Raw genomic sequence first — 21,981 nt, 5'->3', positions numbered from 1 at the left:
CAACTCCAGTTATTCACTCTGAAAGAGGGCCCTGTCTTCGTCTGGCGGTGCCTACTTTACTTAAATGTTCCCAGATACCTAGGTGTCTGTCCATCTCATTGTTTGTTCTCCCATCTTGGATGTGGCCCTTAACTTCTCTTTTGGGGGCCCATCTGATTAGTGTTTCTCATTCAGAATTTAAGGCACGGGCCCATACATTAAATTTCTAATGTAGTCTTCCAAAATTAACTTTGCATTTTTATCCTAAACTGCATTGAATGAATGATATTATAATTCTTCATGAGGTCATGTCGGGCCAGGTAGTTTATCCTGAGCTGCTTAAATTGCCCATGCATAGTAATAGTAAATCACTATAATATGAAGTTAATTGTGTGGGTGAGCCCTGGTCCTTGCAATCGGAAAGAACTTAAACACATAGCTCAACGAAGAAAGAAATACATTTACCTCTGATTTCCAAAATTACTTGTTTATCTGCATGTAAGGATAAGTGATAAAAAGACAGTAAGCCCCTGAAAATTTTAGATTAATAATCTATAGTAATTGTATTTTTTTCAATATTACATATAAAGTTATAATTATGGAAAGACATGGAAGGTAAAAGGCACCAAATGGCTAAAAATATTTCTATTTTTGACTCTGAATTCAAAGTAAATTAGCTGTTTTGTTTTGTTTTGTTTTAAATAGGGCTACACATCATTTTGGAATGACTGTATATCATCTGGATTACGTGGCTGTATGTTAATTGAATTAGCATTAAGAGGAAGGTTACAACTAGAGGCTTGTGGAATGAGACGTAAAAGTCTGCTAACAAGAAAGGTAAGAGGAGTGCTAAATAACATATCTTATTAAAGAGTTTGTGCTGCTTAAAAATGAAGAATGTTTCTACTAAAAGCTTTCATTAAAGAGGAAGCTGATTTAAAGTTGTCTTTATCAAATCCCATTTTTTAAAATTCTTGGTTTTCTGACTCTTTGTGCATGAGTGGTGTGATTCGTTATTAGGATCACTGGCCATTGCATCTCACATATTCAGAGTCTGCAAACTTTGCTGCTTCTGAAAGCCATAATTTGGAAAGACTTGATGTAATTTTCATTGTGTTTCTTGGGAACATGGTGTTTCAGAACTGTTTTTACCTTAATACTATGTCCTAATGAAATCCAAAAAGTTTTAGGTCAGAAGGGAACATTTTTTAATTGATATGCTTTAGAGAGTAATAATCCTAAAGGAAAAAAAGCCATTAATAATTTTTAATTATATGTAAAGTAAACATGGTATAGCAGAAAATATTTCTCATGGGGCTTTACAATGAAATCTAGTCTAGGCATTTAAAAGAAAGTGAAATGAGCTGACATAAGATTAGATTTAAAATTGCTGTTTTAGGTAAGTTGTAAAGCAAAATACATTATTTCATCTTACTGTGCAAACAGAATTATGGAGGAAAAAACCTTAGGAATCTGCTGTTATAGTCATTGGTGAAATATACATATAGGTTGCTAGTAATTATAGTAATTTTAAGTCGTTTCTCATTAATGTTATAGAGCCCAGACCTGAGGTGAAAAGTATTGATACTGGTTCTTTGTATTGATATTGGTACTCCCTTGTGTGGGATAAGACCAGTTTTGTCTTGGTTATGCCATGCACCATACTTGACCCTGGAGATAAACTGTGGTGGCCCGAGAAGCATGTTCCCTGCCTGCATGGGCTTATTGTTTCAGTCTGCTTGTTTCGGTGTCTCATTTAAGTACTTGATGTGTCTTTTGGAAAAATACTCCAATATGATTTAATTTATATGCCTAAAAATAATAACTGATTTTATTAAGATAATACATATATAGTAGTTATAAAATCAAATTGTACTGAAAAGCTTATAACAAAAAAGCAGTCCTTACCCATCTTCACTCCTTAGTCCTGCTTCTGGAAGGCTACCTGTTTTAGTCCTTGTGTTCCGTTCCTAAGGCCACCTTAACGAATGACCAACACATTGGCTGTCCCCAGACAGCAGATAGTTATTTTTAAGGGAAATTCTTCTCCTTTCCTGTTCTAGTTTCTGTTGGCTCAGGCTTTTTCCTTGGCTTCTGGCCATATCTCTCTCTACTCTGTCTCTACATTGGTACACTGCCACATTGCCTTCCCCTCTGTGTGTCTCTTTTTTTTGTTTGCTTTTTTGTTTTTGTTTTTTCTGAAGCTGGAAACAGGGAGAGACAGTCAGACAGACTCCCGCATGCGCCCGACCGGGATCCACCTGGCACGCCCACCATGGGGCGATGCTCTGCCCATCCTGGGCGTCGCCATGTTGCGACCAGAGCCACTCTAGCGCCTGAGGCAGAGGCCACAGAGCCATCCCCAGCGCCCGGGCCATCTTTGCTCCAATGGAGCCTTGGTTGTGGGAGGGGAAGAGAGAGACAGAGAGGAAAGCGCAGCGGAGGGGTGGAGAAGCAAATGGGCGCTTCTCCTGTGTGCCCTGGCCGGGAATCGACTCCAGGTCCTCCGCACGCTAGGCCGACGCTCTACCACTGAGCAAACCGGCCAGGGCCTCTGTGTGTCTCTTATAAGGACACTTAGGTAGCTTTTTGGGCCCATCTGGATAATCGAGAGGATCTCCTCTCCAGATCTAAAGCACTTAATGTCATGTACAAAGACTTAACGGGGGTTAGGACATGAACACCTTTCTTGGGGTGCCATTTAGCTTGTTCTTATTCCGTGTATATGTTTTTTGGCATTTATCTTCATATTTCTAAGTAAACTTATACTGCCATTTCTTGGTAAATCAGTTTGAGATGCTGTTTACTCTTGGTTAGATGCATATTTGGCTCTCTTACATATCACTTACCTCTGTTCCCTCCCTCCCATCTTCCTAATTTTTGGCAAAACAGTAATGATTGTTTTATATTATCACAAGTGTGTTATTACTGTTCTCTTCAGAGTTAAGTTATAACCTATAATTTCCTTTCTTGTATTATTTGGTTTTTTAAGTTAATAATTTTTTTAAAAGTTTTTTATGTAACTGTCCTTGCTTCATCAGAGAATAATTAGCAGAATTAATTTTCAAATGTTCAAATACATCATATAACTCCATTCATTAAGTCCATTAAAATTCACCTTGTACTTCAGTCTGAATGGTATACTCGGTTCTGCTGGGACTCCTGTCACATTTTTACTGTTTTCAACCCTATTTTCTGGATCTAATATTTTCTTCTATCTGTGTGGGAGGAAACTGTTTTGAGACTGCATGCCTGAAGATGCTCTGACAGTTGAGTTTTATTGGACTGGCAATAGAATGTTAGATTTAAATTATTTTTCCATAGAGTTGTTGAAGGTCTTTATTGTCCTTTAGTATACAGAGTTGCCATTAAAGTTTGGTGCTCTTCTGATATCTGTTCTTTGTATGATACCTGCCTTTTCCTTTCTGGAAGCGTTTGAGATTTTCTGTTTATCCCTGATGATCTGAAATTGTTTGATTTGCCTTGAGGTGTGGATCTTTAAAACTTATTATGTGTGCTTTCAGAATTTGCAGAAGTGATGGAGAAAATGGTCCCTCTGAGATAGGTCTAGGGGACAGTATTTCATAAGAAAAAAGATCTACTTATACCCAGGTTATTTGACCCTGATGTAAGACCTCTGTCAGAGTGGGTGGGGGTGGGCGTGAGGTGGGCATTGAGGCTAGATTGCATGGATTTAAGGGAGTGAGTTGAAAGTAATAAGTGGTGTGGCATGAAACCAGTAGATAGACCTACAACTTTTCCTCCTGAAGTTTTTTTCTTACTTCTCTAACCCCTCTCCTAAATGCATGGTCTTGAAGAGCATTGTCCAGAGAACTTCCTGTGATGATGAAAATGTTCTATATCTGACTGCTCAGTGTGATAGCCACTAGCCACATTTGTCTGTGAGCCAGCCACTTAAACATGGTTAGTGCACATTGAGACATGCTGTGAATGAAAACACATACTTTATTCTTGAAGACTTACTATGGAACAAGAAGGGTATAAACTATCTCAGTTTAAAAATATTTGTTGCATGTTAATATTTTGGCTGTAGTGGGTTAAGACAAATATATTAAAATTAATTCCACCTGTTTTTTTTCTCGTTTAATGTAACTACTGAAATTAAAAAAATAGGTTTGTGGTGTGCATTAGTGGTTCATATTATATTTCTGTTGGGTCACACTGTCTCAAATAGATATTGTATGTGTTTTTTAACCTTTCAGAAGAAGATTACTTTTTAAAGTAAAGGGTAAAAATTACATTGTTGAGGACAGATTTAGGAGAGGACTGCTGTATTTTAAAAATAGTAATTTAAATTTCATAACAATTTAATAGCTAACAGTAATATAACATATCAAATGTGATACAGAATTTAAACTAGAAACTTATTGCTTAGGCAGCAGAACATCAACGAAGGCTGTAGAGATCTAGTACAGCATTTTTTTGTCTTAACCCCAGCTCTGGTTTTCCCACTGTTCAGTTGGATTCTCTATCCCAAATATGTACTTTAGAAAAGAATTTGTTATATTTAAAAATTTTATGTCATTAAGCTTTTGGTATTTTCTTCAAGTTGTCAGAACTTAAAAACTTTCTTACCCTCAGAATTATATTTCATTATTTAAATCTTTATCTTTAACTGTGGTATACGCTCTGAGAAATCAAGTCTTACTTAATTTTTATTGCCAATTTATTAGCTAGTTTTAATAATATTTATTGACAAATTTCTCTACCAATGTACAATGCCAGTTTTATCATATATTGAATTTTTACATAAAATTGAGGCTGTTACTGGAACTAATAAATGTTTAAAAAATGAATTTCTAGGTCACATAGCCCAAGGTTTAGTAATGAAAGGAATTAAAGTTAGTATAACTGTTCTAGCATTTTGGTTTCCTAATGAAGCTTATTTCATTCATGATTGTAGCTAATCTGGTTACGTTAAATACTGAATTTTCTTACTTATAGAAATCTGAACTGCATGTGCACTTGGGGCTTTGGCCATAATGAATTATTTGCATAATTGTTTGTTTTTCATTTAAAGAGATCTAGAGGAAAGGAATCAGTGGGTCGTGTCATTCTTCCTGCTTACATTGTAGGTTATCTGCAAGTCCGACGCTCCAACAGGAGATGTTCTTCTTGACGAAGCTCTAAAGCATGTTAAGGAGACGCAGCCTCCGGAAACAGTCCAGAACTGGATTGAATTACTCAGTGGTAAGTTTCTGTGTACGAACTCAAATGGAATTCTGTTTTAAAAGCTCTTTGTGAAAGTTTAAAATCCTTTTCAAAAATAGAGAAGAGTTTGTTTAGTTATGTAGGCCAAGTTTTAAGTTATCAGTCACTGAATAGGGGAAATAGTGGCGTTTAAAATTTCATGTCATTTAATAAGACTGAGTAGTATTGAACGAGATGTAATGTCCCTTAGTGCTCCCTTTATTCTTTATCAATTAGCGCATGCTGCCTTATTCATGTAGGCTGGATTGCACTGTAGTAGCACACAACCGCCAACCTCAGTGGCTTAATACAGGAATTCATTTCTCACTCTGGCCGTTGGTCAGTCACAGGCCACTTCATTCTCAGTCTGGCAGGCAGCAGGCAGATGGAACTGCCGCTGTCTGGAGCAGGGGTCCCCAAACTACGGCCCGCGGGCCACATGCGGCCCCCTTAGGCCATTTATCTGGCCCCCGCCGCACTTCTGGAAGGGTACCTCTTTCATTGGTGGTCAGTGAGAGGAGCATAGTTCCCATTGAAATATTGGTCAGTTTGTTGATTTAAATTTACTTGTTCTTTATTTTAAATATTGTATTTGTTCCCGTTTTGTTTTTTTACTTTAAAATAAGATATGTGCAGTGTGCATAGGAATTTGTTCATAGTTTTTTTTATAGTCCGGCCCTCCAACGGTCTGAGGGACAGTGAACTGGCCCCCTGTGTAAAAAGTTTGGGGACCCCTGGTCTGGAGCATTGTCTGTTTGTCACTGTAGTGAAGGGAAGAAGAGTGTGGCAGATCTCGCAGGCTCTTCAGTTTCTGCTCAGAAATGACACATGGTTCAGGTCTTACTGGTCAGAGCAAGTCACTGGCCTCCCTAAGTGTCAGGAGACAGAAAAGCATGATGGTGAAGAACCTGAAATATTTGATTGACAGCACTAATCACTACTATATTTATATTGTTTGTGTATTTTTCTGATCTTTCAGCTAGAGCTCCTCCAGTATAGAACCTAAGTCATCTTGTTCTTCCTCTCTGTTACAGAAAACATACTTCTGCATACAACTGACCCTCGAACAACATTGGTCTGAACTCCATGGGTCTACTTATATGTGGATTGTTTTTAATAAATACTGTAAAAGTAATTTTTCTTTCTTATGACTTTCCTAATAACATTTCTTTTTCTGCCTTGATTGTAAGAATACAGTGTATAATATATATAACATATAAAAATGTGTTAATGGGCTTTGTGTTATTAGTAAGACTTCCAGTCAACATTAGGCTATTAGTAATTAAGTTGGAGGGAGTCAGAAGTTACATAAAGATTTTCAACTGCCTGGGGTCAGTGCCCCTGCCCCATGCATTGTTCAAGGCTCTGCAATACGCGTGGTGTTCTTTCAGTTCATGTTCAAACATTGTGGCTTGGAGTAACTGTTTTAAACACATGTGGACTTTGTCACAGATTGGTAGTAATTACATGTCAATTTTCTCACTTATAAATTAACACAGTTTCTAATATAATAGTACGTATTAGAATGTTCTATTAAAGTTTTTTGAGTTTTGCATGTTTATTTAAAAATTAAATACACACACTATATTCTTAGTTAATAGAGCAATAAAGAGTACTTTACATTTAGGGCAGGGCTCATTCTTCTCTTTGATAGAAAACAGTTATTCACAGGTTATTTTGATAATTTTGAAAATTTGTTTTTGACTATCCTCTTGTAGATCTGCTGATAAAGTTTTTACCTCACTGAATGAGAAAACTACTCTTTCTCTTTTCTATGCTTGTGATATTGGTGATGTCTTAATATTTTTTTTAGATTTTATTTATTGATTTTTGGAGAGAGGAAGAGAAAGAGGGGGGAGAAGTAGGAAACATCTACTCATAGTATGTAGTTGCTTCCTGTATGTGCCTTGACCAGGCAAGCCTAGGGATTCGAACTTTATTCACTGTGCCACCACAGGTCAGACCTTTTAATAATTTCTTTTGCAAGAATCTTAAAATTACTTTGCCTATTTGATGAGGATTTGTTTGGTTAAAACTGGGTAATATTATTCACAAATCCACTTACTCAACACATAGCAGTAGTGTATGTTGCTGTGCCCTCTGGTTAGCCTTCTTCCACTTATGCCTGCTGGCAGCATGTGGCCTCTGAGACTGAGATGAATGTTAACTCCATATGTTAAGTATTAGCAAGTATAACTATTTTAGAAAAGAGTAGCAGTGCTAGTAACTCCTAACCGGGCCCTGCTGGGTCTTTGCACATGCTTTGAAGAGCACAGGCCTCCACAGCCTTTGGTCGAGCTCATGTTCTGCTGCCATTGATGACCACTTCTGTTATTGCAAATTAGAATTTGTAATTAGGTTCTCAACTGGACAAAAGGAATTTCTCAGAGTTTTGGTTACTTTTTTGGTGCATAAGTCACAGTGCTAAAGTTCTTTTTATGGAATACAGTAATATAGTGGGTATTGCCTTAATGTTGATATCCAGTTTGGTGTCACTTAGCACTATGTATTCAGTTGTGCCATTCACCAGCGATCTCCTTCTAACAACGTGTGCTAATGGCACATTGGGCTTTGGTTTCAGTAACATATCTTAGACCGCCAGATTTCTGTTGACAGTTAAGTACCTTAAATTGCACTTAAGTTCATTAGTGTGACATGCAGGGAGGTGGAATCTTAACATGTAAGGTGGTTATATACTTTTTAAGTTTATCTATTATGTAATACTTTATGAATGTAGCTTATTCAGTGCTCAGTTTATTTATAAAACACCCCCCCCCCCCTTGACAGAGACAGGGAGAGAGTCAGAGAGAGGGACAGGAACAGAGAGAGATGAGAAGCATCAATCACCAGTTTCTTGTGGCTCCTTTCTCATACGTGCCTTGACCATGGGCCTTCAGCAGACCAACCCCTTACTCGAGCCAGGGACCTTGGGCTCAAGTTGGTGAGCCTTGCTCATACCAGATGAGCCCACATTCAAGCTGGCGACCTCAGGGTCTCGAACCTGGCTCCTCTGCATCCCAGTTTGACGCTCTATGCACTGTGCCACCATCTGGTCAGGCTTAGTGCTCAATTTAAATGCTAACTGAACTTGGTTCTTAACTTGGGCTGATGGTGCACTGTTCTTACCTGGTTGAGGAATGAAAAGATGTCAGAGTGGGTAAGCTTTTCTTACAAGTACTTAAATACAGTAAGGTTTTGTAAAACAGAGTATCCATTTGAATTAGGAATTTGAGTAAGCTGTGAGGCTAATACTTAGCAAGTTTTGTGTTTAAACAATATTCTATGAAATGTAGGATGGTTGCGAATGCCAGAATATTGCCTGGGGCAACTTTAGGTGCATGTCTCTTGACATACACTATTTCAGCCTAAAGGAAGGGCACCCCGGTGGGAGAAGGAGAGAAAAGTCCATTTCTTTTAAATTACGGAAACATCTCCTTACCATCTAGTACTGATAGCAGCTTGATCTTTTTTAAAAAGTTTTTTTTTTTTTATTGTGGTAAAGTGTACACAACATAACACTTACCAGCAGAATGCTTTTTAAGTGTTGTTAAGTTTTGTGGCCAGCTTGCTGATTTGTAAATTTAAAAATTTTCAGTTTCTTCAAGATAATGAATGTTATCAAATGCTAGTTATTACAGCAATCCTACTAACATATGTGCTATGAAACTTAAATGGATGTACCTTCAGACTGAAAGAATCTTAAATTCCATTTGGGGAACAGTTGTGAATTTCTCATTACTTGATAACAGCTTGGAGTTTAACGGCAGAGCTCTCTGAAAGGGAAGTGGCTGGGAGAAAAGAGGAATCCTAGGGAGTGTTGTCGTGGGGGAGGCCGTGAAACTTGGTTGAAGCCTTTAAAGCAGGGGTCTCAAACTTGCGGGCCGCATGGGCCCGCCCACCAATTTTGTGCAGCCCGCAGATTGGCCCACAGATTAATCCACGAAGTTTGATTATTCTGCGGGCCGCACAAAATTGGTGGGCGGGCTGCACAGCCGCGAGTTTGAGACCCCTGCTTTAAAGGATCAGTGAGACAGAAAGAAGTGTTCCTGTTCAGAGGGATGGGAGGTGGGTAAAATGGCGGTCCTATTCTTACACTAAGTCTGTTCACGACTTGGTTTTCAGAACTATGTATGTATCGTACTGATCTTAGGTAGGTGGTAAAGAAAATGAATGTTTTACACAAGTTGGCCTGGTGGTTACTTCTGAGGCAGAGAAGGATGCAGGAGACATCTAAGGTTTTGACAGAGTTTTCTTCTTTACCTTGGAAGGGGATACACAGGGGTTATTAATTATATAAAATTATACTTACAGTATGCATCATACATGCTAAACCAAGTGACATACTGTAAACATTTATGTATAGCTCATTAATTTAAAAATTAATATATGTATATTTGAGGCAAAAGACTTAAAAATCTTTAACAGCTTCTGTTTTTAAGAATAAACTGGCTTTCTGAAGTCTAGGGACATGTAGTTGATCATTTTGGTCACAAGGTGTCACTAGCCTGCCAAATTTATGAACAGTGCTTTTAATTTTGTAATAGGATGTCAAGGAAGATGGACATTTTTGTAGTGAAATTATGTAGGTAGTTGTCAGTGTGACATTTTCACTGAAGTAATTGTTGGGCAGAGGACATGATCTTTGAAGAACTCTTGCTCTGTATATACTTCTCATAGTTTCTTTACAAAAAAATGAATAAATTGTGTACATTTTAAATTTATATAACTTAGTAAAGTCTCGTCAAATAGTGAATAATTTACAGACTGATGAATAATGATATGAATCACAGTAACATTGTAAAATAAAGAATGTTTAATACTATTTATGTATCATTTATTACAAGTATTTAAAAGATATTTAATATTCTGCTTAAATTAAAGCAACTAAGCCTGACCGGTGGTGGCGCAGTGGATAAAGCGTTGACCTGGATGCTGAGGTCACCGGTTCAAAACCCTGGCCTTGCCTGGTCAAGGCACATATGGGAGTTGATGCTTCCAGCTCCTCCCCCCTTCTCTCTCTCTGTCTCTCCTCTCCTCTCTAAAATGAATAAAAAAAAATCAGCTAAATCTTGAGTAGCTAATGTAGGTTAAACCTTTATTGTATCTTTTCTTTATTCATTGAACTACCCTTTCACCCCAGTTTATACTGGATTCTTAAAAGTAGGTTAATCTCAGGGGTGATTTTATTCTTTGTATTTAGCTTAATTTGGTTCTTTTAAAATAAAAAGCAGAAATCTCAGGATACCAAGATACTGACCACTTATCTATTTTATTGGGGGCGCTAAAAATAATATTAAACAACATTTGCATGCTGTACTGTTTCAGCCTCTGCTTATCAGATTTTTTACTTTTTCAAATACCCAGGAGGTCTGAATAAACATAGTTGAAGTGAGCACACAAGGTTTGCCCTTTTCCAGGCAATTGCTACAAAAGAAGATGATGTCTAAGTCCCTTTTTATTACTTCCTCCAGGCAGAAGTGATTGCCCATAGGAAGGTCTAGTGATAAATGGAACACCTTATTTGAAGCTGAGTCTATCTGTGTTCAGGCTCTTCTCATTTTTAGTAGCAACACTAAAAACTGTTAAGTTAGCGTATTTTGGAATTGAGAAATTTCTTACAGCAACTTTGTAAGCATTACTTGTTCCATTGGTTGCAATATATAAGATTTAATAGTGCATAAGTTGTAGATAAACCTTATTATGACTTTAATACACTAGATAGTCATAAATTGCTAATCCCATTTATTTCCCATGAGAAAGAAAAAAAATCATTGTGTAGAAGCATTAAGGGGATATTTGTTTTAGATCTGCAGAGAGAAATTTAACTATGGGTTTCTTAGAATAATCTTAACAACCCCCCTGCCCCAGTCCACCATCACCAGTTTGGGAATAGATGGCCAAGATATTCTCTGAGGCTTAGAGTACCTTTCTGTTTGGTGAAGCTAGGGAATATCTCTTTGATAATTGATATATTATTATAAGCATAGTTAATTTATCTTAGAATTGAAGTGTAGGTTTTTATAGGCTTTTACTTAAATTTGACTATTGAGTAATTTATGTTTGTTAGTTTAAATTTCCAAAAGTTAATTGAGAATATCAGAAAAAACAACCTAACCAATTCTAGCCTTGTGACTTAGGCTGCCTACCATCTTCCAGTGACATTCGGAAACAGTACAAAGCCCAGTCTGGTCTGCCGGGGGAAAGGTGCAGGCAGGCGTTTGTTGGGGAGATGGTGGGTTGTTACAATTGCAGTTCTGCATGTCATTATTGCCAGTCCACTTGATTTCTTCTGCCTGAAATACAGGCTCCTTTCCTTTCATAGGGTGTCAAATCCTGCTGGATTTCAAGATTAAGCTTTAACAGTTTTTCTCCTGTAACTTTCCTAGAAATACCCCTTAACATTAAGCCTGAGTGATTTATTATTTCTCTGGGTACTTTGTTCATACTGTTTTTATAGTTCTCTTTGCATATTATTCTAGCCAGTGTAGTTAGTTATGAGTCCTTTTCCTTCATTTGGTTTCAGATTTCTCCACAATTTTTTATTTTCAGTATGTAACGTGATCTTTTTTAGACAGTTATAAATATGGTATATTCTTTGTGCCAAAGTGCTGATTCTGCACATGGATAATAGCTAACATTTCTTGAGAGCTTACCATATCCCATGCTCTGTTCTAAGAACTTGATATGTCTTTTTTTTTTTTTTTGTATTTTTCTGAAGCTGGAAACGGGGAGGCAGTCAGACAGACTCCCGCATGTGCCCGACCGGGATCCACCCAGCACGCCCACCAGGGGACGATGCTCTGCCCATCCGGGGCGTCGCTCTGTTGAGACTAGAGCCACTCTAGCACCTGAGGCAGAGGCCAAGGAGCCATCCCCAGTGCCTGAGCCATCTTTTGCTCCAGTGAAGCCTTGGCTGCGGGAGGGGAAGAGAGAGACAGAGAGGAAGGAGAGGGGGAGGAGTGGAGAAGCAGATGGGCGCCTCTCCTGTGTGCCCTGGCCGGGAATCGAACCCGGGACTTCCGCACGCCAGGCCGACGCTCTACCACTGAGCCAACCGGCCAGGGCCTAGAACTTGATATGTCTTTTAACTCATTTAATCCTCACAATCCTGTGTGCTAAATATAATTATCTCCACTTTACAGATAAACAGGCAGAAATAGGTTAAGGAACCTTGCCCAAAGTCTCATAGCTAGGAGATGACCAGGTTGGAATTCGTATCTACCAGTCTGGTTCCAGAGCTTACTGTTACAACCTATTAGGCTATAATGTTTTATCAAGTAACTTCATAATATTAAATATACTTATGGGTTTGTTTGACACCAGAAATTGAAATAAGACTTTTATTCACTACTGAGTTATGTTTTTCTTTTATATGATTAGGTTTTAATATCTAATAGGGCCTCCAAATATATATTAGCTCTTCTCCTTGAAGTTACCAAGGAAATTGAATGCAACAATTGTTTGATTTTTGTGGAAGCTAATTTGCCAGGATTTTTAAAATTGGAATAAGTATGTTTTCTTTATATGCAGGTGATGAAATCAGTTTAATAGTAATTCATGGTATCCAACCTACGGTACTGGACAATTTTTTTTTACATTCCTACTTTGCAGAGTGAATCACAAAATGAAAAATAGCAGTTCCAGATTATTTACTCATTTTTTTAATTTTTGTTTTTATTTTATTTATTAATTTTAGAAAGGAGAGAGAGAGAGAGTTAGGAGAGAGAGAGAGAGACAGAGAGAAGGGGGGAGGAGCAGGAAGCATCAACTCCATATGTGCCTTGACCAGGCAAGCCCAGGGTTTCGAACCAGCAACCTCAGCATTTCCAGGTCGACGCTTTATCCACTGCACCACCACAGGTCAGGCCATTTATTCATTTTTAAAAGTAGCCCCTTTCTCTTTATTATGTACATGTTTTCCTTTAAATTATTTAGATATTTATAGTAGTCATTTTAAAGCCCTTGTCTGCTAAGTCCATTGTCTGCCATTTCTGTGTTATATCTGGTTTGGTTGACTGTTTTTTACTCGTTTAGTTCTGGGTCACATTTTTCATCTTCACAGGCTTAGAAATTTTTTTGGATGATGGACATTGTGAACACTGTTGTTGAGTGCTGAATTTTGTTGTCTTTATAGAGAGTTGAATTTTGTTTCAATAGGTAGTTAAGTTACTTGTGGATTGTGTTGCTTTTAAACTTTGTTAGGCCAGGTCTAGAGTAGCCTTTTACTCAGTGGCTAGTTCAGTCCTGCTATGAAAGTGTGAGTCTTCTGAAGTCCCATCTGAATGTCTTTGGTATTCACTGAGCCTTTCCACTGGGCTAGTTGGCAGTTAAATTTTTTTTAGCCCTGTTCATTTTAAACTTGCAGGTCATTTTTTTTTGCCTAGTCTTGTGAAGTTTCTCACCTTCACATGCTTGGCTTTGTGTTCAGCCAGTTTCAAGGGAACACCATGCAGATTTCCAGAGCTTATTCTGCACAGTTCTTTCTTCTTCAGTATTCTGCCTTTCATATTCCAGTTGCTGTAGCCTCTGATCTTTGCCTTCTTAACCCAGCGTGACTACTGTGTTCTGCTTTAGGTCTTCTATCCTCCTGTTTCCTGGAATGTGCGGTTAGATAGAAAACTTGGGCAATAGAAGGGCTCACTTAAGTTTCTTCATGGGTCACAGCATGGGCTGCCTTTTGACTAATAGCTGAAAGCAGTTGTTTCATGTATCTTATCCAGATTTCTTATTTAAGGTCAGAGGGCAAGCCCAGGACTGATTACTCTGTCATAGCCCTCCCTATACTCTTTAGTGTTAACTCACTGAAATAATTTTGTCAATGGCCAACCGAATAGTAATAGATTTTAAGACAGCACTGTGCACCAGAATTTTCTGTGACAGTGAAAGTGTTCTATTTCTGGGATGTCTGGTCAGTAGCCACTGGGCACACATGGCTATTGATCACGTGAAATGTGGCTAGTTCACCTGAGGAAGTGAAATTTTATTAAATTTAATAGCCCCATATGGTTAATATAGTGGAAAGTACAGTTTAAAGTTTTCTCTCAGCATTATAAAATTTCAACCTTATAGTTAAAGACGAACAAGAGCAATATTTTGTTGCTTTTTTCTAGTCTTCCATAGAGAAACTATTTTATTGATAATTTGGTTTTATTTTAAATATTTCTGTCTCACAAGAAAATGTGTATATATGACAAGATTAAAATGGTGAAAATTATTTGTGCTTCAAAAATAAGTTTTATTATTTGTCTTTGAAGAATAGCTTTTCTAGCTTTATAGGCTAGGTATATGTAGTTGCAATTTCAGGAATAGTATATCAGAATTTTTTTTTTTTTTTGGTCTATTTGTTGCAGATTAGTGTTTCATAGAAAATAAGCATCTTTTTTATTTTTATTTATTCATTTTAGAGAGGAGAGAGGGAGAGAAAGAGAGAGAAGGGGGGAAGAGCAGGAAGCATCAACTCCCATATGTGCCCTGACCAGGCAAGCCCAGGTTTTGAACTGGTGACCTCAGTGTTTCCAGGTCGGCACTTTATCCACTGTGCCACCACTGGTCAGGCGAAAATAAGCATCTTACTATGCTGTTGGCTGCTTTTTGATAACAGCAAAAGAGAGACCAAACAGAATTTAATATTTGGCTTATTTCCACATTAGGGTAACTGATTTAAACACTGCTTTTAGTTCTTTTGAGTAACTACTGTGCCTGAAAATGTTCCAGGTGCTTAGAATCCAAAGGCCTGCCACTCGGGGTTCATGATTGAAAGACAAGAAAACATAGTGTATTTTATTCTACTTATCTGGAGCAGGAAAAAAAGGGTCAAATTTTATAAAATTAGATAATTACCATTTAAAAAAATTTTTCAATTATAGCTGACTTTAGTATATTAGTTTCAGGTGTATGTTATAGTGATTAGACATTTATGTACCTTATGGAATGCTCACCCCAATAAGCCTAGTACCTCTCTGACACCATCCATAGTTATTACAATATTATTATTATTAAATTCAGTGAGAGGAGGGGAGGCAGTGAGACAGACTCTGTATGTGCCCAACCAGGATCCACCCCGAATGCCTACCAGGGAGGTGATGCTCTGCCCATCTGGGGCTGCTGCTCCGGTGCAACCAGGGCTTTTTTTTTTTTTTTTTTTTTTTTTTTAGTGCCTGAGGTGGAGGTCATGGAGCTGTCCTCAGCTCCTCAGCTCCCGGGGCCAACTTGCTCCAGTGGAGCCATGTTTGCAGGAGGGAGGGAGAGAAAGAAAGAGAGAAAGAAAGAGGAGTGAGATGGGTGGGGAAGGGTGGAGAAGCAGATGGTCACTTCCTGTGTGCTCTGACCAGGAATCGAACCTGGAGTATCCATGTGCCGGGCTGATGCTCTACCACTGAGCAAACTGGCCAGTGCTTAATATTATTGACTGTTCCCTGTGCTGCGCTTTACATCCCTGTGACTGTTTTTATTCCTGGCAATTTGTGCATTTTTTTTTTTAAGATTTTATCTATTCATTTTAGAGAATGAGGGAGAGGGGAGGGTGAGGGGGGGGAGAGAGAAGGGGGGAGGAGCAGGAAGCATCAACTCCCATACGTGCCTTTACTGGGCAAGCCCAGGGTTTCGAACCGGCGACCTCAGTGTTCCAGGTCGACGCTTTATCCACTGCGCCACCACAAGTCAGGCAATTTGTGCATCTTAATCATGCTTTTACCCATCCCTTCAGAGCCCCCCACCATGTGGCAACCATCAATTTGTTTTCTGTATCTATGACTTTGCTTGTTTTGCTTATGTTTATTTTATGTTTTAGATTCCACATATAAGTGAAATCATTTGGTATTTGTCTTTGTCTGACTTATTTTACTTAACAATAATACCCGGTAGGTCCATCCGTGCTGTCACAAATGACAAGATTTCATTCTATATTCCATTGCATGTGTGTACCACATCTTGATCTGTTTGTTTGCTGATGGGCACTTGGGCTGTTTCCATATCTCGGCTGTTGTAAATTATGCTGCATTGAACACGGCTAGGGAGCCCAGTGTGGGGCTGTGACCCTTTGCTCTTGGTGGGACCTCCACAGCCCAGGTATTCCTCTCCCTTTGATTCTTAATCGCTACATCATGAGTGGGGGACCAGCCCACTGCATGTCTACCTTTCCTGCCGGTCCCTTCATGACTTCTTTATGTCTTTAGTTATAACATTTATGTTCATCTAGTCTTCAGGTGGCTCTCTATGGTGGTTTTATAATTTCGTTATAATTTTGATGTAGTCATGGGGGGGAGGCAGGCACAGCGTACTCTGCCATCTCGACCGGAAGTCAATACCTATCATTTCTAACTTCTGGAATCTTTTGTTTAGGTGAAACATGGAATCCATTAAAACTGCATTATCAGTTAAGAAACGTGCGGGAACGGTTAGCTAAAAACCTGGTAGAAAAGGGTGTATTGACCACAGAGAAACAGAACTTTCTACTTTTTGACATGACAACACACCCCCTCACCAACAACAACATTAAACAGCGCCTCATCAAGAAGGTCCAGGAAGCCGTTCTTGACAAGTGGGTGAACGACCCTCACCGCATGGACAAGCGCCTGCTGGCCCTCATCTACCTGGCCCACGCCTCGGATGTGCTGGAGAACGCTTTCGCTCCCCTTCTGGACGAGCAGTATGACTTAGCCACCAAGAGAGTACGGCAGCTGCTCGACCTAGACCCGGAGGTGGAGTGTCTGAAGGCCAGCACCAGCGAGGTGCTGTGGGCGGTGGTGGCGGCTTTCACCAAGTGACCGCTCAGAGGGAAGTGCTCTCCCCTCTCATGCAGGCCACTTGTTTTCCTTCTACTGACTTCTGTTCTCTGCAGTTTGTACTTTTCAACACTATAATTGGCTTTTGTTTTATGAAATGGTAGGTAGCTTTTTTTCTTTTTTAAATGTATGCAGGATTCTGCTGGTACGAGAGGCCTTTCTCTTTCTGTTTTAACAAAAGTTACTGCCACATTGGCATTCCATTCCTTGTTGCCATTCTCACTGTCACCTGCTGTGGGTTTCTGGTGTGCTCTGATTTTCAGAGTGCCTCCGGTCTTGCAGGCACACCTCTGGATCACCTCAGATTGAGTTTCCCCCTACATGCATGTACATCTCTCATTCTGCCTAAATTCAGACAAATCACAAAAAGGCCTTTAGCTCACCAAAGGTAATATCTGTGTCTATTAGGATATTTTATACATAGTCCTGCAAAATTATTTTTCAATTGAAACAACACAGTAAATAATATAAAATGCCCCCTGGATTTTGCTTCCCACATAAATCTGTTATCCCGCTTGTTAACATTTTAACTATTAATCCATAAAGGTCCAGTTGTTTCACAAAGCCAGTTTGGGACAGGCTGCATTCCAGTTATGCTATGTATAATTTGAATTATATATAAATTGCCCCTTCTTCTGGCCATATTTGCCTCCGAGTGTTTTGCAACATTTAATTAGTTGTACACCCGGTTGCCCCTATTTGATTGCAAAATAGACCTCTCATCATTGGAGGAGGGAGAAAAGATGTGTCTGATTGGCCCCAGGAGTCTTTGAACTGCCGTTCATGGCATTCTGCCTATGCTGCTCCTTTTTGCTATTTTTTGGTATTACAGTTTTTATCATTTCTAGGGAAGAGACTGGTGACCAGTACTAATCTTGAGTACAGTTAGGTTTTTTTGTGTGTGTGTTTTTTTTTTTTACCACGTAAATTAATGTCTGCTCTTAAATGTCATTTATGTATTCACACTTTCTTGGAAAAAAAATCAAATGTCAGTTATAGCAGATGTTGCATGTAAATTGTTAGCAAGTAATGACTACAGCTCAGATGATTAAGAATTTTATAACAGAAAGCTCTGCTATGTTTTAATTTTTATATACAATTATGACAACTAGCACCTTGTAAGAATATAAACCTTTGCTTTTTAAAGTTTATTTTTACTATTTCTTTATCACTGTTTATCATATATCACCATTGGTTTCATAATGTAAATACTATATATTGAACAAATTAAATGTCAAATTTTTTATTACCATAGTTCATGTTAATTAGTGGGGCTTTCAGGTATCTAGAAACTTTTTTGGTTAACTTTTCATGCAAAGTACTAGATGGTGTATAACTTGAGTTGAATTTTAAAGAATTCCTTAATATGTATACTATCTTTTTATCTGAAATAATAAATAAACTGATCTTGAAAGTGCCTGAATCAGAGCAAGTATGTCATTTGTATTTTTGTATTCTGAGTTTTCTTTTTAAGAAGTTTTGCTTAGCCTTAGTATAGCATGGTGATGTTTTAATGCCATGGTTGGCAAGCTTGTCTAATAGGCCAGGTAGTAAATACTGTAGGCTTTAGGCCACACATGGTGTCTGTTGCAACTGCTCTTCTGGATGAAATCTGCTGTGGACAGTGCCGGTCAATGTGCAAAGATGTGTCTGATGAAGCCCTCAGTTACAGAAATAGGCAGCTGGCCATGCGCAGTAGTGCCAACCCCTGCTTTAAGGCGTGAAAAAAGACATTGTCCATTAAAATAACCGTCTTTACTTCCGCTACTGGTGGTCATTAAGTACAGAAGCTATTAGCTTATAGTTTCTTACCATAATATGGATAATGAAACTGATAACAGTATGCTGGGATTTGTTTTCAGGTGAAGGTTTATTTTTTTTTTCTTGAAAACATTTTAGAAGTAATGGGTATTTCTGGGGGAGTCTTTAGTTCCGTCGCGCCCGCATTCCTGCCATTGCCCGCTGTAGTGCAGGGTGCACACCGGCTCTGCCCATGTGTGGCCCGACGTCAGTACCTGTTTCTGTGTTCAGAGAGGACAGGAGTGCAGTCGGGAGGGGAAGGTGATTATCTGGAACTCTCCTATAAAATGCTGTTGCTCACAGTCCTGTACAGCATGAATGTCTGACTCCATGGGAGAATTACTCTGGTTGGTAGGAGCCTTTTTCCACAAGTTTATGCCAATGTGGTCAAAAGCCTTCAGATCCAAGAATTAAGCAATGAATTTTAATATAAAACTTTTTTTATTTTATTTTTTTTATTCATTTTTAGAGAGGAGAGAGAGACAGAGAGAGAGAAGGGGGGAGGAGCTGGAAGCATCAACTCCCATATGTGTCTTGACCAGGCAAGCCCAAGGCTTTGAACCGGCAACCTCAGCGTTTCCAGGTTGACGCTTTACCCACTGCGCCACCACAGGTCAGGCTTAATATAAAACTTAGATAACGCTCTATTGAGCAAAGTATTAGTTGCGGTGGCTTTTGACTTTTATGTTGTTTAACTGACGTGTGTTCTGTAAAATGACCTGGTCTGGAGCAGCGTTCTAGCAGGAGAGAGAGCAGTCTTACCGAGTGCACGTTCTGTGCCTCGCTAAGTACTGTATGATATATAACTCGTTCTGACCTCCCAAAGCCCCAGTAACTGTCTCCATTCAACGAATACAGGCCTGGGGAGGGTGATTTGCCCAGTCTCATTCTGTGGTACGTGATTGAGCTTTAAATGCTAAAGGGATTAAGTAACAGTCATGGCACTCAACTACAATTTATCCTCTTTTGCTTGGGCACCAGGAGGGGTTTCTGTCTGGCGGACAAAGCCAGAATAGTGTATGCAGAATAGTGATGAAAGGACATTCCCTGCTTTATTATAATATCTTGGTATAACTCACATAAATTATTTTTTGGGGATGATTAAGTTGACCAATTCACTATGTTTTCAGAAGAAAAAAGCATTGCCAGGTGTCAAATGGCCAAGAAAGCCCCTGGTCTATCAGAGAAGCAGGATTGCCCAGTGGTCACTTGACGTATTCTGTCACTCAGTCCTCCTCATTGTTTGTGAACAGATGCGTACAGTGCTCTTTTCCAGCGAAACAGACCTTTGGACTTGGTCGTCACCTGAAGGAAAGTGAAAGAGGCTGGTGTCAGACTGGTTCAGGGGCAGTAGTGGAGTGATCAGTAATGACATCGGCCAGGGGTCCACAACTGCCAGGCATGGCTACTACTTTTGCCTCAGGAGCATGGAAACCATCAGTCACTAGACTGTGAGGTACTTACTTTATGAAATTCAATTCCAGCTTATGGCCTCTTCATCCTGTCTTCACTTACTATATATTGTCAGATAATATTGTTCCATTTCCTTTTCATTCAGATCAAGATGACTGAAGGACAGCCTGAGGTAATTTCCAGTTCATCGCAGCCCATCGAGTCCCAGAAGGATATGCCTGGCTCTTGTAAGTTCTGCACAATGTCATACATTCTTTAATAGTACCAGTAAGGCAGTGTTAATATTCATAACCTCGCAGGCTGTCTTCAGAGGGTTATGGATGGTAACAGTTCAAGGTGGACATGTACACTTTCTCAGCCCACTGTTGGAATTATGTTGGGTGCTTAATTCTGATAGACCAGTGGTGTACAATGGTTCCCACTAGCTAGCATCATATAATGGTGTGTAGTTTACTTTTTGACTTAACATACTGTATAGAGATTTCAGAATAAGCACACATCATTCTTTTAAATCATTTTTGTCATATATCCCCGTTATCTCTCATTAATGGACATTTGGATTAGTCTCATGTTTTTTATTATTGTGAAACCGTATTTTTTTTTTTTTTTGTATTTTTCTGAAGCTGGAAACAGGGAGGCAGTCAGACAGACTCCCGCATACGCCCGACCGGGATCCACCCGGCACATCCACCAGGGGGCGATGCTCTGCCCATCCGGGGCGTCGCTCTGTCGTGACCAGAGCCACTCCAGCGCCTGGGGCAGAGGCCAAGGAGCCATCCCCAGCGCCCGGGCCATCTTTTGCTCCAATGGAGCCTCAGCTGCGGGAGGAGAAGAGAGAGACAGAGAGGAAGGAGAGGGGGAAGGGTGGAGAAGCAGATGGGCGCCTCTCCTGTGTGCCCTAGCTGGGAATCGAACCCGGGACTTCTGTACGCTAGGCCGATGCTCTACCACTGAGCCAACTGGCCAGGGCCGTGAAACAGTATTTTAATGTACATATATCTTTATATTTGTCTGATTTCTGTAGTAGGAATTAACCCCTTGAGTAGTGAGTTTTTTTCATGCTCGCTGACCCCCAAGAGTGAGTTTTTTTCCAAAAAAATGAAATTAGTTCCAGTTCCGGTTTTATTAACTTAAAGTCATGTTTGTTTGATAACCAATTTATAGAAACAAGAAGAACATACATTTGCCTTTTTTTAATGTTGCCTTACACATGTACAATCGTACTCTGTATGGTCAGGAGGCACGAGGATGTATATGAATGTTCGCACTACTCAAAGTTAATAAAAATGAATTTGCTGAAATGGTTTGTCTTGAAAATGTAAAAGATAAAGCCAGATTGATTTGTAAGAGTCATGTTAACTTCCACATCTGCTAGTAATGTGAACACTGGTTTTGCTACATGGTAGCCAGTACTGTAGAGCAGTGGCCCCCAACCCCCGGGCCGCGGACCAGTATCGGTCTGCAGAGAAAGAATAAATAACTTAAATTATTTCCGTTTTATTTATATTTAAGTCTGAACGATGTTTTATTTTTAAAAAATGACCAGATTCCCTCTGTTACATCGTTTAAGACTCACTCTTGATGCTTGTCTCGTACGTTTGACAATTATATTTAAAAATACCAGTTTTTACGCCGGTTGCATAATTTTATTTTGTGCATTTATCCATCCCACCCTAAAGGCTGGTCCGTGAAAATATTTTCTGACATTAAACCAGTCCGTGGCCCAAAAAAGGTTGGGGACCACTGCTGTAGAGGATCTCATCAGTCCTGGTTTTTGCCAAGCTAATCGGAAGGG

The 21,981-nt window shown here is 39.2% G+C and overlaps 1 protein-coding gene across 1 annotated transcript in view; it reads left to right on the top strand.

Moving 5' to 3' along the window:
* The window catches only part of GOLPH3 (golgi phosphoprotein 3), a 49,995-nt gene extending 31,594 nt beyond the window's left edge, over positions 1-18,401 (top strand). The window contains exons 2-4 of the mRNA XM_066244256.1: positions 685-816; positions 5,076-5,190; positions 16,531-18,401. Coding sequence (XP_066100353.1) covers positions 685-816; positions 5,076-5,190; positions 16,531-16,955 — 672 coding nt within the window. The 3' untranslated portion in view covers positions 16,956-18,401. The remainder of the gene's footprint in view (positions 1-684; positions 817-5,075; positions 5,191-16,530) is intronic.
* The last annotated feature ends 3,580 nt before the right edge of the window (positions 18,402-21,981 follow it).

The sequence above is a fragment of the Saccopteryx bilineata genome, chromosome 1, assembly GCF_036850765.1.
Source record: "Saccopteryx bilineata isolate mSacBil1 chromosome 1, mSacBil1_pri_phased_curated, whole genome shotgun sequence".
Classification (NCBI taxonomy): Eukaryota; Metazoa; Chordata; class Mammalia; order Chiroptera; family Emballonuridae; genus Saccopteryx; species Saccopteryx bilineata.
Note: the sequence above shows the minus strand (reverse complement) of the source record. Positions and strands in the feature narration are given on the sequence as shown.